Source organism: Capsicum annuum, chromosome 12 (assembly GCF_002878395.1).
Source record: "Capsicum annuum cultivar UCD-10X-F1 chromosome 12, UCD10Xv1.1, whole genome shotgun sequence".
NCBI classification, from domain to species: Eukaryota; Viridiplantae; Streptophyta; class Magnoliopsida; order Solanales; family Solanaceae; genus Capsicum; species Capsicum annuum.
Genome location: NC_061122.1, coordinates 6,679,108 through 6,697,763, shown reverse-complemented (window position 1 = coordinate 6,697,763; position 18,656 = coordinate 6,679,108). Strand labels below are relative to the sequence as shown.

General features: G+C 34.3%; 1 protein-coding gene across 5 annotated transcripts; it reads left to right on the top strand.

Annotated features, from left to right (window-relative positions):
- Window positions 1–1,656: 1,656 nt before the first annotated feature.
- LOC107850707 (probable LRR receptor-like serine/threonine-protein kinase At5g10290) lies at window positions 1,657–10,819 on the top strand. Of its 5 annotated transcripts, none has more exons than XM_016695419.2 (12): window positions 1,657–1,826; window positions 4,189–4,308; window positions 4,568–4,700; window positions 4,838–4,909; window positions 6,359–6,502; window positions 6,598–6,669; window positions 6,757–6,822; window positions 6,969–7,033; window positions 7,159–7,302; window positions 7,800–8,141; window positions 9,044–9,438; window positions 10,291–10,819. In XM_016695419.2, exons 2-12 carry the CDS (start codon window positions 4,218–4,220, stop codon window positions 10,603–10,605), a joined length of 1,839 nt encoding a protein of 612 aa, XP_016550905.1. In that variant the 5' UTR covers window positions 1,657–1,826; window positions 4,189–4,217; the 3' UTR covers window positions 10,606–10,819. The 5 variants fall into 5 exon arrangements, with proteins under 5 accessions (XP_016550905.1, XP_016550904.1, XP_047256617.1 ...); XM_016695418.2 differs by lacking the exon at window positions 1,657–1,826 and adding an exon at window positions 2,099–2,511; XM_047400661.1 differs by lacking the exon at window positions 1,657–1,826 and adding an exon at window positions 2,966–2,986.
- The last annotated feature ends 7,837 nt before the right edge of the window (window positions 10,820–18,656 follow it).

Here is an 18,656-nt window from a genome sequence, read left to right as displayed (position 1 = left end):
TGGAAAAGAAAAAGAAATAAAAAAAACTAACTAACAAGAAAAAATAGTTAGAGATATAAGAGAATGATATTTTGAAATTTTTAAGATCATGGAAATAATAATCTTTATATTTGAGTCTGATTAGGAAAAGGAATCTGCTAATTTAAATAAGAGTAATTTATAGGAATTTAATTAGATGCGATAATTATTTCTTATTTAACTCAACTAATTTGAGTAAAAAAAGAGCAGTAAATCTTGTTGTATATGTATTTGTATAACAACAGTTTACTTAAATACAAAATACAATTTGCCATTTTTGTAATTATGAAACTGTTGTTATAAAAGTTACAATTAAGGTTGTATAGTTGCTATTTTTGAATTTTTTCCTTCTAATTCCTACTCTCTCCATCTCATATTACTTGACATGTTTGTTAAAAAAAAATTATCTCAAAATAATTGACATGTTTACAGAATTAAGAGATAATTAGACTTTTTTTTTTTAACTTTATCCTTAATAATTTAATGAAAGAATAATTAATAATAATAATTGATGATAATATTTAATGTGAGTTTGATAGGATTATATTAGTCAATTTATATATTTTATTAATTTCTTCTTAAATATTGTGTAAAAAATAAATAGGTCAAGTAATTTGAGAAGGAGGTAAAGTGTAACTCCTTGCCACTTTACAAGAAGTTTGGTACACTTTTTATGCTTTAATGCAACTTGAAATTCTATATTTGTGATTCCAATTATTTTTTTTTCTTTCATGATCTTATAGTACAATTTTATTCTTCACAATTTTTTTTTTTAATTTTTGGGGTACAAGAATTTTATTCTTCATTTCATTCCATAAGACCTTAATTAGACTAACAAAAACTTTGGATGCTCCTTTTAAAGAAAAGTTCATATAACTTTTTCCCCCTTTCTTGAAGTGGAAGAATTTTTTAATAGAATAACTTAAAATTAGGGACCCTCCAGTAAGAAATATCTTTTATTTTTATTTTTATAATATAACCCCCATTATTTTTTTTAATTTTAGCATTTGATATTTAAGTCACACTGATCTAGTTAGTAATCGAGTTAGAATTTTTATCAAATAAATTTAAAATTTAAATATAAATATATAAAAAAATTAAGAAGAGGTAATATTGTTATATATATACATAAAAAGTAATTTCGTTTTATATATATATATAATGTGGTTTTACAATCAAGAACGAACCCTCTTTTACCTTTATCGCCACTTATAGATTAGACTAATTCAGATTTATATCAAGTCGGCTCACCATAAGTAAAAGTAAAAGTAAAAGCTCTCCAAAAAGTCATAAATTATGAGTAATAACTTAAACAGGTTTCTTTTAGTTGAAAATTAATTACTACGAAAAATAAATCCTCTTTCACCTCCAGCACTACACATAGATCAAACTTATTCATCTTATGTCAAGTAGGTTTAATTATGGATAAAATAAAAGCCCTCTGTCAAGAAATGTTTTTAACCAAAAGTGAATTATGGTGAAGAATAAACTCTCTTTCACCTCTAACATCGCCCTCTAATTAAAATTTATGTTGAGCAAATTTACTATAAGCAAAGATCCTCGATCAGTAAACCTAAAATTTTTCATAACCTCTAGCGCCGCCTATAAATATGAATTAAACTAATTCAGACTCGTGCTGAGCGGATTTACTCTAAGTATAGTAAAGACCCTCCATTAAGAAATCATAATTTTTTATTACTTGAAGCCAAGTAAAAGGAGAACTACGACGAAGAACAAATCGTCTTTCACCTCTGATAACGCCTGTAGATCGAACAAATTGAGATTCATGCCGAGCAGGTTTACATCACGTAAGTAAAGATTTTCATCAAAAAATCATAAATTTTTTATAACTTATATCCGAAAGTTATAATTAGAAATAATTTCCGATGAAAAAAGACAACTCTTTCACCGATAGCATCGATGTTGATCGAACTAATTGAGATTCACGACGAGCAAATTTACTACATATGAAGTAAAGATCTCCTGTCAAGAGATCATAACTTTCATAACTTGAATCTAAAACTTTTAGTAAATAGCAAATTACTAGATCGATGTAATTCAGATTCATGCGGAATAAATTTTCTAACTAAAAGTAAACTTCTACCTATATGTTTTACTGTGAAACACCAAACACCTTTCCATTTACTAATCCCTTCTTCACTATTACCAGCAAAAATGAAAGGAAAATGGAGTGGGGTCCACTTCCAGTTAGCCACCATGTGGGGATGGGGGGGTGGTAACTAAGAAATACTGTTGGGAGAGACAAGAAGAGTAGACTAAAACATTACTAGTACTAGTAATAATTGCAAAGAAGCATATGCTAAGATAGAAGTTTTCTTCAAGTTTTCTCTTTAGTAACAGCTTTTTTCTTTGTGTTTTTTCTCCAAGATTTGGTTTGTACAGTTTGTGTTTTGTTTAATACAAAGCAAAAGTTTCAATCTTTGGTTCAAATTTTGTTCTCTTATAGCTTAAAAGTCTGGTTCTTGCTTAAAGGTAACTTAACTTATCCAGCTTCTTATTCTTGTTCTTGTTCTGGTGTTACTTACTTGGTGTATTAAAAGTGATGTTATTGGCTTTTGATGTGGTGGGGTTGTTGTTTCTGATTTGACTTGACTTAAGGAAGGAAAAAGGTGAACTTTTTACTTGGAAAAACTTGTTCTTGATGGATTTTGTGGATTGAAGATGTGGGGTTGTTGTTTTTGATTTGACTTGAGTTGTGGAAGAAAAAAAGTGAACTTTATGCTTGGAAAAATTTGTTCTTGATGGATTTTGTGAATAGAGGATGTGGGGTTGTTTTCTTTTTTGGGTGGTGAATAGGGGGCAGTTGCTAATTGTTTGAATTTGTTTGTTTTTTTATGTTACATGTGGTGATATAGAAGAAGGCAAATTTAAAGTGTTCAAGATTGGTGTAAAGGACAGTGAAAGAAGAAAAACTTGGATATTTGTAGAGTGGTTAACTTGGATTTCGGTTGTCACCTGTGGTTTTTTATGCTTTGATTATCGTATTATTCTGTTGTGACTGTTCTTTGTTATGTATGTTGTGTACGGTTTTCCATTTTGCATTATTTCGTTGTTGTCTTTCATTTCTGTATTCCCTTTAGACGAAATGCTTTTTTCTTTTTAAGCCGAGAGTCTATCGAAAACCACCTCTCTATCTCTACAAGCTCAGACCTCACTTATGGGATTACACTAGGTATTTTGTTCTTGTTGTTGTTGGTTAACTTGGATTTTTGTGAGTCTGGTTAAGTTTTTGGACTTACTATGGTTGAGAAGGAGATTTGATTATTTGCATATTCAGTTTTTATCTACAACCTTACTTGTTTCATTTGTTGAAGTTTCTTTTGAAGAACTTGTGTCTTTCCCCTTTTACCAAATTACTGTAAGCCTTTGTTATAGTTCATTACTCACTTGATGTGCTTTGAGAAAACGGAGGAATTATTTATCAGGATAGCTGCATATCATGAATTTCTTGTGATCCATTCTCTGATAGACAAGCAAAGAATTGCTGGTGAAAAATATCTGTTTTTTATCCAGGAAAGAAAAGGATAGGTTCATTAACTGTTTGAAATTTGTGAATCAATTCTTCCTTGGGATGGTTGACATTATAGTTAGTAGCTGAAGAATTGTTTGGATTGAGAAGACAAGTGTTTAGTTGTTCTTTCAACTCCTAATAGCTCTACGATTCTGCAATACTTCTACCATTTACTCATATCGGGTTTGTAGTTTGAAGTATGTCGGTTATTTAATGTTCACGTGTTTTACACATTGCTGATAGATGGACACTTTGTAATGCGTTATTATAATTTCATGTGATTGATCTATACCATCTATGTTGCTCGGACTCTTCAAAAATGTAATCGGGTGCGTGTCGGATCCTTCAAAAGTAGCGCATTTTTGGAGGATCCGACACGGGTGCGGCAACATTTTCGGAGAGTCCAAGCAACTTAGTATACCATTACCAATATTTTTTCTTCTTATTCTTGCATCAGACATCTCTTTTCCATATTTAATCAGGCTTTGCTGTTGCCATTGAGGTTATACTATATTTTTCCATAGTACTCTTTCTAATATATTTTGATGAACTTCCATCTGTTATTACCAAGGAAGATAATGCTTTTAGTTTTGCTGGAGGTAAATATAACTAAAGGAAGATGGTGCTTTATGTTACAGTGATGAAGGTGAACAAGGTAACTTGATCTATGGAATTGAACAGCAACTGCAATATGGAACTGTTCCTCGCAATTCTGATATTAGCATGTCTCTACTCATTTGTCTCACCTGATCCTCAGGGTACATACTTCTCCAGTTTTCCACGTTAGCAAACTAACAAAGAGATACTCTTTGCTGCGATTAATCTTCTATCTATTCAAAAGTGTAGAAAAACTTAGAGGGGTTAGATTATTTTATCATTCTTTCTGGGTTCATTATATTTTCATTCATTCATTCATTCATTTTGTCCACATTTTGCTTGTGCTGACTAAATAATGTCCTATTCTGTTCGTAAAGGAGTGTGACAGTCGTTATTTTGTAATCTCTGACATTTGATTAGGAGATGCGCTGTTTGCATTGAGGAGTTCGCTAAATGCTTCGAGTGATCAACTTCCTGATTGGAATCAGAATCAAGTTAATCCATGCACTTGGTCAAAAATCACTTGTGACGATAACAGCAATGTCCTGATGGTGTAAGTTGAAGTTACTGTGAGAGCCATATTGATCACCAATGTACTTGATACAATTATGGTCCCAAAAACTTGAGCTTTATTTGGTCAACTACCATTCTGTAATGTTATTTTTAATGTTGTCTGAGCTTTATTTGCAGGTCGTTGTCATATATGGGGTTCACTGGCACTTTAACTCCAAGATTAGGTGTTCTAAAGCATCTTAATACTCTGTACGTATTGAAAATTTGTTGAACTATGTTTGATTGTATGCTAATGTGTATCTCTGATGTACTTGTGTAGGTTTCATGGAATTTCATAACTCCAGACTCCTTTTAGTTTTTTGATTTGAGTTGAAATGTGCACTTTTAGTCATAATGTCAGTAGATAAATCACTCCACTTATGAAACTAGGTTACTTGCAGTATTATCAATGGGCAAGGTGAAACAAGAAGTTTGAAGAGGTGGTGGAAGTTAAGTAAATTGAACTAAAAATGGGATCCTCAGATAAGGTGGTTTTGTCTTTTACTTTTAGTAATTGACGACTATGTACGTTCAAATGGTTCTTCACATTTTAGTACCTCTGGACTAGGAGAAATGTTTAGCACATTCACCATTGTATTTGGAATTCCAGTTTGCGAACATTCTGGGAAGCATATATTGGGTGTACCAGTGAAATTCAGTAATATTGGGTTTGTTTTGTTTGAAAAAAGACAGAATGTTAACTTGGGTAGCAACATGGATCGTTGAGTAATTGGCCTTCCTTTTTGGTCTATCCGTGACTACTAACTGTCTCTTCTTTTACATTAGCTTTCGTATCCGGGCCTAGAAGCTCAATCGGATTATTGATATTCATACTTCTGCTTAAAAATCTGATGATGAGACGGTAGGATACTGTTGGTCTAAACTGTTGCTTGTTGCTGATTTTAGGATGATAATTTTGATTTTCTTGGTCTTAAGAGGAGGACATAACATTGAACTCTTAATTTGAAACCATGGTGGAAATGTGATAGGGCAGCCCGGTGCACTAAAACTCCCGCTATGCGCGAGGTCCGGGGAAGGCCGGACCACAAGGGTCCCCTTCAAATATTGTGATAGTGAAATAAAAATAGTCTGATAGGTTATGTGCTTCTCTAGAAGTCTATATTTATCCATTCCTTTCATTAAGTTGCTATTCATTTACTCATGATATTGGCACATTACTTACTGTTCTTGTTTGGGGACTGCTGATTGCTTGCGTCTTTGCTCGTGCTTGGTTTGGGATCTTACTTTTTTTCCAATAGTGTTACTTTCCTACCCACACAATCATGTGTGGAAATCTAACTGCAATTTTGGTGGTAATGCGTTGAAAACCCCTCGATTCTCAATTTTCCAACTAAAGATTAGTATACTTTTAAGTTAATAATTTGGAAACAACATTTTTGTGTCTTTGGTCATGCTTTTGATAGAGTGTTGGATATTTCATCGTTATTTCTTATCCGTTACCACATTATTCTCGTAATGCCTCTGATGAGATTCTAAGGTCATAACTGGTAATATCGCTAAGATTTCTTAAAAATTATAGTTTTCATCCTTGTCAACAGGAATTCTACTTTAGTGAGATTTGTGAACTCGTAGCAATTTTCACGTCCTTAGTTGTGTTATGTATTGAACTTACTAACTGGGCTGTCAACATACTTGCAGTTCTTTGCAAGGAAATGGAATAATTGGTACAATTCCTGAAGCACTAGGAAATTTAACCGGCTTGACCATGTTGGATCTGGAAAAAAACCGTTTATCTGGTGAAATACCAGCTTCCCTAGGCAATCTAGAAAAGCTTCAGTTTCTGTAAGTAATATTATCTCATTGATTAACGTTTTCTAGAACTGAGTTTTACGTTTGGTGTTTGACTTTGGAATCTATTTTAATGTTTCTTTGAACAGGTTTCTGAGTCAAAACAATCTAACCGGGACTATCCCCGAGTCACTTTCACGTCTTCCCAACTTGATTAACCTGTAAGTAATTCGGTTAGTCTGATCTTTGATGTGTTTATAACCTGTGCCAAGTGATATTGACCTGACTGAGTGATATCTCTTTGCCAGTCAACTTGCTTTAAATGATCTTACTGGAAAAGTTCCCGACAGCTTGTTCCATGTCCCGAAGTACAAGTATGCAGAGCTCGATTCTTACAGTATTTAATATAGATGACAGATTGACACTGCTTAATAATTTGAACACTTGTTCTTATAATAGCCCCTGCCTCTTTTGCGGAGTCAGAACTGTTGATATTAGTTTAACTCAGTTTGCTTATTAGTTTTTCAGACAACCATTTGAATTGTGGCGCAAACTTCAGTCATCGTTGTGTATCTGAAAGTGAAGGTAATTGAAAGAGCAAATACCACATTTTTGAACTACAAGAAGTTATGGTGTGCTGGAGATTTTTGGCAGTCACATAATTTATGCACCGTGGCCAATTCTAAATTCTAAACTTGAAATCCTGGCAGGTTCTTCCAGTAAATCAAAGACTGGTCTCGTAATTGGTATTGTTGGTGCATTTCTTGGACTTATCGTCCTTGGGGGACTAATGCTATTTTTCTGGCGGGGGAGGAACAAAGGCTACAAGCGTGAAGTCTTTGTTGATGTTGCAGGTCCTTATCACCCATTTTACTCAATATTACCATCTATATGTGTTGTTAGCCCATCAAAAAAACGCTTACTCCGTTTCAGTTTGTTTCTCTTTCAATTAAATTTTTTTAGTCCGTTTCAATAAAATGCCTTTTTTTCGCGTTTTGGCCACTCTATAATTTCAACTTTTCATGTAGCATGGACCACAAGGTTAAAGGATATTTTGGTACATTACACAGATCTTTAGCTTAAAACCACAAGATTCAAAAGTCTCTTTACTTTCTTAAACTCCGTGGCTAGTCAAAACTAGATAATCAAATTGAAACGGAGGGAGCATGTGTTAGCTCTCCAGAAAAAAAGAGAGGCTAAAGTAGTTACCTGTTGCTGCATCTCATAGTTCCATCTTACATTGGAGACTCATTCCTTAATCAGCATTAATTTAGTTCACTTGCTCTATGAGAAGGTATAGGTCCTTTGAATATGTTGTGACATTTTTCTTGTGTCTGTTCGGGGTGCTCAGGTGAGGTTGACAGACGAATTCCATTTGGTCAATTGAGGAGATTTGCATGGAGGGAATTGCAAATTGCTACTGATAACTTCAGTGAAAAGAATGTTCTTGGACAGGGAGGTTTTGGCAAGGTTTATAAAGGAGTGCTCAATGACAGCACTAAAGTTGCTGTAAAACGCTTAACTGACTATGAGAGTCCCGGGGGAGATGCTGCATTTCAGCGTGAAGTTGAGATGATTAGTGTTGCTGTTCATAGAAATCTTTTGAGGCTTATAGGATTTTGCACCACACCAACTGAACGCTTGCTAGTGTACCCGTATATGCAGAACCTAAGTGTTGCCTATCGTCTACGAGGTACTTTTTTTTCCACAACAGTGCTTACATCTTGGTTTGCAGTTTGCCCAAGGCTTTCCTTGTGTATCTCAATATCAAATTGTCCTGTGGTCACCTTTTTCTTTTGTTTTTTTTGCACCAAACTCAGCTAAGTTTCTATTTAAGTCCGGAATTTTGTTGTTAAATGCTTATGATTTTCAGCTAAACTAGGAACCATTACATGCATCATTTTCGTCCACCCTCTCTATCCTGAACGTTAAAGGGGACGTGTCCTTGTGAATGATGTAAATAACGAATAAGATTATTTGACCAAAAAGGACATCTGTCCTTGTTATGTTTTAAACTGCCGGTGGAGGCACTATGGAAGTGCCACTTCTAGTAGATTAACTTGTGCAAGCATCAAGTACCAGGTTGTGGTTGTAGAGTTAATTCATGTTTATTTATCAGTTCCTTTGACTTTTGAATAATCAATATAGCTGTAAATGCCATCAGACTAGTATCACCATGACTCATGGTCCATGAGTAAGATTTCGGGGGTTTTCCTAGTGAAAAGTAGAGTTGGACAAGTTCAACAGATAATAAAGGATTGTATTTGCATAGGTACTCATATTCCTAATATACTCGGAAGCATTTTAGTTCTTGAACAGTTAGTTCTCTTTAGTTTTCAAGAGCCATTGTTGGATTATACATCATCACGTGGGAACTCACTTCGCAATATGAATTGACCGATATTCATAATGAGAGCTTAAATGAGTTCATGAATCCATTCTTCTGCATTCATCATTTTTCATTTTTTTGAAAATGTTGCATGAATTGAAGATGATACATGCAGTTGTCGGTCAAACTTGAAAATTCAACATTTATCTCCCAGAGGTGATGAGATTTTTGGTGGCTTCTTATTTGTAGTTTTTTATTAATTGCAGAACTTAAACCTGGGGAGTCTGTTTTAGCTTGGCCAACCAGAAAGCGTGTGGCATTGGGCACTGCACGTGGACTTGAATACCTGCACGAACATTGTAATCCAAAAATTATTCACCGTGATGTTAAAGCAGCTAATGTTTTACTAGATGAAGATTTTGAGGCCGTAGTTGGTGATTTTGGCTTGGCAAAGTTAGTTGATGTTAGGAAAACCAACGTGACAACCCAAGTTCGGGGTACAATGGGCCATATAGCTCCCGAGTACTTGTCCACTGGGAAATCATCAGAAAAAACTGATGTTTTTGGATATGGAATCATGCTTTTGGAGATTGTAACTGGTCAACGCGCAATAGACTTCTCACGCCTAGAAGAAGAAGACGACGTCTTGTTACTTGACCATGTGAGTGTACATAACTCAATGACTGTTATTAACTTGCAATTTTATTGATCTGCATATAGTTCCTAATGGCTATCCAATTATTGCATTGTTTACCGTTATCCAATTATTGCATTGTTTACCGTGGCCTCTAAAATTATTCAGTTTCTTCTAAGTTTATTTTACTATCTTACGTTCACGGAGTATACTTCCATTCTTCTTTAAGCTGCATGCTGGTTGATGGTTCATTGTTCATTACGAGACATTTTCATGAATTATATACGTAGTTCTTTTTTTTTTAACTTTCTTGGTATATGTGTTGTAATTCTATTTTCAACGTGAAGGAGGAACGAGAAGTCTCATTTTCCACATAATGCTTTGCATGTCAAACATAGGTCTACATGCTTGAGCCCCTTTAGTCGGACACTCTTTTTAGGAGTAAGGTAAGTGAAATAACAATGAGAATACACGAGCTTCCTGTAGGTACGGCCTTATATAGGAGGTTGTGGAGGACACAGATTAGGGTAGAAGGTTAGTAGGCCGTTGTGTGTTATCTCGCTATCCATCCATCCTATAATTTCTTGTCCAATTTTTGTTACTATCTGATGTTTCTTGTAGTTCGATTATCCTATTATTTTGATGTAGTTACTGTTCAGCATGCTTTATTATGCTTTCACATCCGTTACTTCTTTTTCTTGATTGCTTTGGCTTGTTTTTCCTTGGAGCCGAGGGCCTATCGGAGACAATCTCCCTACCTTTGAGGTTGGGTAAGGTTTGCGAACAGTCTACCCTCCCTGCACTCCGCTTTGTGGGACTACAATGGGTACGTTGTTATTGTTGTTGGTTACTGAAATGGCTGCATGTGTCGTCTTGAAGGTTAAAAAACTACAAAGGGAGAAAAGGCTGGATGCAATTGTGGACCGCAACCTACATAGGAACTATAACATGGATGAAGTAGAGATGATGATTCAAGTTGCATTGCTGTGCACTCAAGGATCGCCAGAGGACCGTCCAGCAATGTCAGAGGTAGTACGAATGCTGGAAGGAGAAGGGCTTGCTGAGCGGTGGGAAGAATGGCAGCATGTCGAAGTTACACGTAGGCAAGAATACGAGAGACTACAACGAAGGTTTGATTGGGGCGAAGATTCAATCTATAATCAAGATGCAGTTGAATTGTCTGGTGGAAGATAACAAAAACATGTTACTCCAAACAAGTACATAATTTCCTGTAATAGTCTCCTTGATGCATAGAGCTGGTCGTTAAATGGCAAGCGATCCACGTTTTAATATTGCTCGCGCCATATCTTGATTGTATCTTTTTCTCTCCTATACTTCTCTTATTTAATCAATTTTTTCCTGTATGATTGGCTGTGCAGCGACATAATATATCCACTTTCTTTTTGTTTCTTCTGTTTTCAATATTTGTTATAGTGATTTGCGTTTTGCTCTATCTGGATTCGGGGGCTCTCTTGTATTCTTGATATTGTATTGACACATCCACACTATGACTGCATCATATACATAAGTAAATTATTTATTTTTTCGTCTTTGTTGATATCTGCAGGGAAAACGGCTACATTTTTGCTATGGTAAGTGATGATCTAACACATTATTTATGTTTGCTTCCCATATTCATTGTTAAATGATTATGCATTCCTGGAACAATTCACATCTTTGGTAGTGTGATTACATCACAAGGAAAGCTTAATCCTCATACAAAGGCTATGTTACTCGAACTTTTCAAAAATGCTAGCAGGTACGTGCATGTTTGGAGGATCTGATACATGCACGACAACATTTGTAGAGTCCGAGAAAAACACTAGATACTTTTACTGACATGTACAGCTTTTTTGTCCAAGACTCGAAGCTGGCTTTACATTTGCAGATGCTGTAGCCTCGGCTTGAACATTGTTGTTTGCCCATCTCCTTGCTTGTCCTCCTAACAACTGCCCGTGATCATGATTCCCTCCATCACTTTCATCGGCAAGAAGGTACTGTGGTGTCCTTTCCGACCTCATCTGCTCCTTAGTATCTTCAAAGTGAACGGTGCACTTTGTGTAATCTGCACCCGCCATTGCAAGAGCATCAACTGACATGACTTTCAACTCTCTTTCTCTCTATCTGTCAAGTCGCAAAAGGCTTTAAAGTGAGGTAAGTTGTATGACAATGGTGAAGACTCAAGTATATTTATACTCATTCTTCCGCCCCTACATCACGTGCATTGTTCTTCTTTCCATTTTCGATAGAAAATTCTTGACATGTGAAAAGTTATAGCAGCCTAGACACTTTATACATATAGAACATATGAATTCGTTGGTATATCCGTGGTACGAGTTGCTTTTTTTCACTTTTTGTTGACACTTTTTTGTGTTTATGGAAGATATTTTGCTCTCATGATACAGTTCTGGTCCATTGAATGTATGAAGAGGTTATATTACCAGTTGCTAAAGGGAACTGAGAAATTTGAACACTTGGTGGGAAATTGATATTAATGAATTCATAGAAATAGTATATGTGGTGTGGAGTTGATGAAGAAGAGATATGGTAGAAGGGAAATGAACAAAATATGCTTTTTGTAATTTTTGGATAAGTACCAAAAAGGCAAAAAGTGAAAAAGTGACTTCCTTTCGCTTTCGTTTCAGTTTATGTGATGGTGCTTGACTGATCACGGAGTTTAAAGAAAAAAAGAAAGGAGATTTCTGAATTTTGAAATTTGTTGTCTTAAATATGCCATGAGATTTTTGTGGCTATAAAAACACGTCATTAAATTGAAAAGTTTATATTAAATTGTTTTCAAATATAGAAATTTCGTATATTTCCGCGGTGTAATATCATCCAAGTTATATCTGCATAGCTTCATCCCTATAAAATTTATGTTGAGTGAGACGAAAGTTCAATTTCAGAATGTACAAGTTATGTCCTACTGCAGAACTTTAACTCCTACCGAACTTTATGTTGAGCGAGACAAAAGTTTAATTTTAGGGAAAAGGGTCAAAAATGTCCCTCTGCTTTCATAAATTGGTTATATTTGTCCTTAGTTAAACTTTAGGGTTAAATATACCCCCGCCGTTACTAAAGTACCCCTCTGTTTAGCAGAAGTTCACACGGGCTAACATTTAGCTGACATGTACTCCACGTGGCATGCCACATCAGCGCAACATTTTTTCCACTCACACAAGACCCCATTTTCCTTCTCTTCTACACAGAATATACACACACAACACACCCATATATGACAGAACCAGTCCCTGCTTATGCGATCTAGTCGCCGGAATTGACAGAAAAATAATGTCTTGGTCGTTGTCGAATCGCTGGCGAGATCTGACCGCCGGAACGAGTTCGGGTGTCTCGCTCCCTCACTCGCTGCTTCACTCTCTCTCAAGCTCCCTCTCTTTTCGCTAGATCGGATATGTGTGTATTAGTGTGTGAATTGTAAGTGTCTTCTCTGTGTGTGCGTTAGGAGCAAGAAAAGAAAAAGAATGGAGACTCTCGCAAAAATCCTATGGGTGTTTGTATTCCTTTGGTATATTATGTGAAAAATGAGAATATCAAAAAAAAGGAGTGCGTGTGTATGGTGTATATGGATGTATATGTGTGTGTATATGGGTGTGTTATGTATGTATATTCTGTGTAGAAGAGAAGGAAAATGGGGTCTTGTGTGAGTGGAAAAAAAGTGTGCTGATGTGGCATGCCACGTGGAGTACATGTCAGCTAAATGTTAGCCCTTGTAGACTTCCGTTAAATAGAGGGGTATATTTGCATACTTTAGTAACGGCGGGGGTATATTTAACCATAAAGTTTAACTATGTACAAATATAACCAATTTATGAAAGTACAGGGGTATTTTTGACCCTTTTCCCTTAATTTTAAAACGCACTAGTTATTCTTCAAAGACAACTTAATTGCAATCGAACTTATACTGAACGAATTTGGTCATAAAATACTACATAACTTATGCCGCATAACTTATTCCAACAGAACTATGTCGAGTGAAACCAAAGTTCTCTAAACGAGCGAATGAGGTCATAGTGAATTTTCATAAAAGAAGCAACATGTATAAAAAAGTTAAAGACCATCGTGTCAATAAGGTGGGTAGAGAACTTTATATCAAGTTCAAATTTCGTCACAAATAAAAATAATATGGGATTCTTTCCATCTGTCCTAACCTCGGTAGACAGAGTTACCTGATATCTATTGCTGGTGAAAGGATCATGGATTTAATTGAGCTGCGCAAAAGTTGGCCGAAAGTGTGTTTTAAAAGCCAGTCTGAGGCGAGCTTCGAGGCAAGGCGTAGCCAAAAACACATCGAGGCGTTTTGGGGAGGAGAAAGTATCGAAAGGCGAACACCCCAAAATTAGAGGCGTTTGCCTAAGCGTTGGGGCGTTCGCCTAAGCGTGGGGCGTAAATTAGGCGTAAGCCCAGAGAACTTTACAAAATAAAATGATTTTTTTCTATTAAATAGTATTAAATTAAACTTAATATTAAAATATGTGATTGATAAGTACCTAAATACTCAAATCAAAAGTAAAAGAAAACTTAAAACTCACACTTTCAAACGTACTTGTCGGTGGATGTTGATTGTTCCGCTACTCAAGAAGGTATTTGGTACACACTTTCATCTTTCTAGTTCCTTTCTTTTCTTTTAGATTTTTGCAAGTCATATAGTGACTAGTTTTCAAATTTACTTTTTTAGCTCTCTTTTAAAATATAATATATGGTAAATAGGTTTGTTATTATATTGATCGAGTAACTAGAAGGTGGGGGTTGATTAATTATGTACTATTTTTTTATACCAACTTGTATTTTTTTAGGACATGATAGGTTATTATGTGAGAAGATGACTTTATATATCAGTTGTATTATGTGACGTTGGTTATTTTTTTGCTGAAATAGTTTTAGATGCATCCTCCACTTATTTCTTTTTATACTTTTGATATAATTTTACCTTTTTGGGTGATTATCTCTTTTAAAAAATATTTATTTCTAATAGTATTAATTTTAAAATATTAAAAATTAAAGGACCCGTGGGACTTACGCCTCATCGCCTTGGGGCTTACGCCTCGCCCCATACCAGGTAAAATGTCTCGCCTTATGCCTCTGCCAGTCTGCCTTTAAAAACACTGGCCGGGACACCTCACGGTTATAAAAACAAAAATTACATATATACACGAGTTAACTATTACTTATTACATAAAATCACTATTTTGAAAAGTAATTACAAAAATCCCATATTAATTTTATAAAATTCCTTTCTTTTAGTCTTTCTCTCTCTTCCGCATCATACATTCCAAAATATTTGTATATTGCACCATAATTGTACTCTTTTTTATACACCTAAAATCAAGTTTACGTGATATGGTAGGTTTCAAATTTTTCAGTTATCAAACATTAACCGAATAAAGTGATTAACTTCATCACCTTCTTCATTTAATTTTGAGATTTTTTTTTTCAACTTTACCAACTCCAGCATCCCTGCTACCGTCTCCGGCTAACCTTTCGGCAACAAATCCGCCACTTTGCCACCAAATACAGCAGCAGAGTTGTGGTAGAAGCCGAAAACGATCGTTTATTCGCCGTCGAAGTCGATGCCCTTTCAACTTTACCAACTCCGGCATCCCTGCGACCGTCTTCGGCTAACCTTCCGGCAACAGATACGCCATTTCACCACCAAATACAACGGCAAAGTTGTGGTAGAAGCCGAAAATGATCGTTTATTTGCCGGCGAATTCGACGCCTTTTCAACTTACCAACTCCGGCATTCCTGCCATCGTCTCCGGCATTCCTGCCATCGTCTCCGGCTAACCTTCCGGCAACAGATTCACCACTTCGCCATCAAATACAGCGCCAGAGTTGTGGAAGAAGTCAAAAACGGCTGTTCATTCGCTGTCGAAGTTGACGCCCCTACACTCCAAACCGATTTTTGAGGATACGCTCTTTCCCGTGGTGACCTAATCTGTAAAATCTCCCAAATTCTCAAACCACCTCCCTCAGCTTCTTCCTATCCTTTTAGATTGGTTACATTATAAATTAAATTGGTTACATTATACATTAGAATGGTAATATAACCTTGACTACGTTAACCCCATATATAACAAAACTTATCTTAATGGTGTTAACATAATACATTAAATTGGTTACATTATACATTAGATTGGTTACATTATATGTTAGAATATTAATATCATTTACCTTGAATGTGGTAATCCTACACATAAATTTTTTACATTATACATTAGAATTGTAACTCATACATTAGAATGGAGAAATAATTTTTTACATTATACATTAGAATTGTAATCTGATACATTAGAATATGAAAAAATAACTTAATTTGATTGACTTAACCTCATACATTATAATGGTAATATCATACATTAAAAATGGTAGCATAACTTGCCTTGATTATGTTAACCGCACACATTAGAAATGATAATATTATACATTACCAAAAAAAATTTCAATTTGAGTTAATGTTACTGATTTTAAGGATCCACCAAATCAGCAAATTAATGAGTACCGTTAATTAAGTTAGAGAATAATGATAGCTGATTCGATTTCCTTAATTATAGGAAAAACGGTTTACCTTATTTGATTTTATCTTCTTAATTTTAGGCAAAGTGGTTACCTCATACATTGCACTAACGTATAAGATACAGAGACATGTATATGTATTTTTTCAAATTAGGAATCGAGAAACTAAATCTGGGATACTATTTAATTACTTTCATTAAATGTGAGATTTCTGTTGTTTATACTAATAAAAAAGAACAAAAGTTATTGGAGCAATCAGTGCGAAAACTTGTTTGGTGTTTGATTAACAGATCAATCCAAATAGGCCTTTTGATGAATATGTTTTAGGAAAAAGTACACTCTATGAAATTTTTAAAAAATAATAGTCTAATTATAGTCCAAGTTTGGCATTTGGACAAATAATGTCCGGTCGGCTAAACAAATGCCATTTTATATTCATTTTCTAATCTTTTTCAATTTGGATCATTTTGATCCACGTAGTTCATATACGAACTGATACAGTCTATATACAATATTGATACAATATTCAACTTGGGCAATTCGACCCTTTTAAAAATATTACAATATTTTTTTACTATAAATTTTTAAATTGATCAAATATTCTGCTTTTTGTTATTCTTTAGAAATAATAATTAAATTATATAAAAACGATATATTTATTAAATAGAATATGAATCTATATAAGATATATGTATAGAAATTGTATAGTTCTATCAAATATGTATATGTATAATATATAGAAAGTGTATACTAATTATATAATTGTTGTATAAAACGTGTAAAAAAAAGTACAGTTATTATATAAATTATGTATCAAAACTGTATAATTTCCGTATAGAATATTTATGTATAAGATTTGTATAAAACCTGTATAAAAGTTGTGTAAAAAGGGTATAGAACCAGTCAGTAAATTAAAATGGCTAGAAAGTGAAATTTAAATTCCATGCCATTTTCAAGGAAATAGGTTAATTTGAAGTGCAAATGTACAGTTATTATATAAATTATGTATCAAAACTGTATAATTTCCGTATAGAATATTTACGTATAAGATTTATATAAAACCTGTATAAAAGCTGTGTAAAAACGGTATAAAACCAGTTAGTAAATTAAAATAGCTAGAAAGTGAAATTTAAATTCCATGACCATTTTCAAGGAAATAGTTTAATTTGAAGTGCTGTTTCTGTCCTTTTCCCTATGTTTTAGCCAAATGGGCCTTGTAGACAAATAAGGGAATTGACAACAGAAAGTAGTAGGAGGAAAAATTTGGATTGGGCCTTTCCACAAACTTAGGATTGGGCCCAATTTTTCTTGTCAACCTGCTAGTTGGTTTATGTTAAAATCTTCAACTATTACTCTAAGAGCGTAAAAGAATCTTCACACTATCAGTTCACTCCAGTAAAGCGTCATAAATGACGGGGTAATAACACCGTCTTATCTTTAAAAAGCCACGGAGAATACGCCGAGTGGTATATATTGTGTTGAATATCGCCGCTAATAATGATTTTAATACGATGGACTGAAGATGTCGCTCAAGACGACCGTCAAAGTGATGAGAATTAATAAAACATAAAAAAAATGTTTTATACACACTGATGATATAAATATATTTTACATAAATTCTTGAGAAGTATGGTAACATACATATATTAATTACAACATGGCTTTCAACTTTTAAGACATTATAAAAAGTTTAAACTACACAATTATTGTGTAAAAATGCTTTGCACATAACAACATAATTTGTGTATCATTTGTCTTCCATGCAAAATGATCCCAATCAATTGGTTACATATAAATATGTTGCTCATATACAGTGAAGAAGTCAGAATTTTGACAGAAAATTTGATTTTTTTTTTTAAATAAGCACATGAGGAAGCCAATGGAGTTCAATATTAACTATATATACATTATAAACAATTAGATTCTAAATACAATACTGAAATCTTTCGGTTAAGATCGAGGATTCAGATGAAACCCCTTGCGCCTGTTAGCTCCGCTCATACCTTCTTCACTAGTTGGGTTTGAGTTAGGGATTCTAGAACTACAACAACAACCACAACACCACCAACACCAAACAAGTTGGAATCGACTATATGAATCCTAAAAAAAACAATTACGACGACATTATACAATGATTATTCCTACTAGTCTCCAAAATACTTGCTAAATCCTTCTTTTTCAATAATTCCCAGAAATTAATCTGGTTTTTAATTAAAGGCTTCTTTTTCTTCCCTTCGTCGGGCCCCTTTTCTCCTCGGTCCATAGAGACAAAATGTAGGACTGGTGCCAATAGTTCATCGTGATTTTCAAATTTACGAAAAAACTCTTGAGAAGAAAAAGAATGTTCATATAATTTTCTTGTGGGAGGATTTTCTTGATGAATATTTTTTTTCCTTGAAAAGAATTTTTCATCATCATAATCATAATCTTCTTGATCATCATCAAGTAACAAATAAGGAGGCACTTGTTCTTCATGTTCTTCAAATTCTTCTAAGCTAATACCATCTTTAACATAATCAACTCCCATCATGGCCAATGCTTCAAGCGAAATCGACATTATTTTTTTTCGCTATTTTTTGAAAATAATGAATCGAATATAAAGACAATTAACTGAGTTCTGAACGAATTAGCTCCTTTAAGTTTGGAGGGAGATATAAGACTTTGTAGAGTAGTTTATGCAAGAAGTTAATTTTAGATAGGACATATATATA

Coding starts and splice junctions, on each gene's coding strand:
- LOC107850707 (XM_016695419.2), top strand. CDS start 4,218: ATGGAATTGAACAGCAACTGCAATATGGAACTGTTCCTCGCAATTCTG. Junction 4,910..6,358: donor CTAAAGCATCTTAATACTCT/GTACGTATTGAA, acceptor ACATACTTGCAG/TTCTTTGCAAGGAAATGGAA. Junction 6,503..6,597: donor CTAGAAAAGCTTCAGTTTCT/GTAAGTAATATT, acceptor TTCTTTGAACAG/GTTTCTGAGTCAAAACAATC.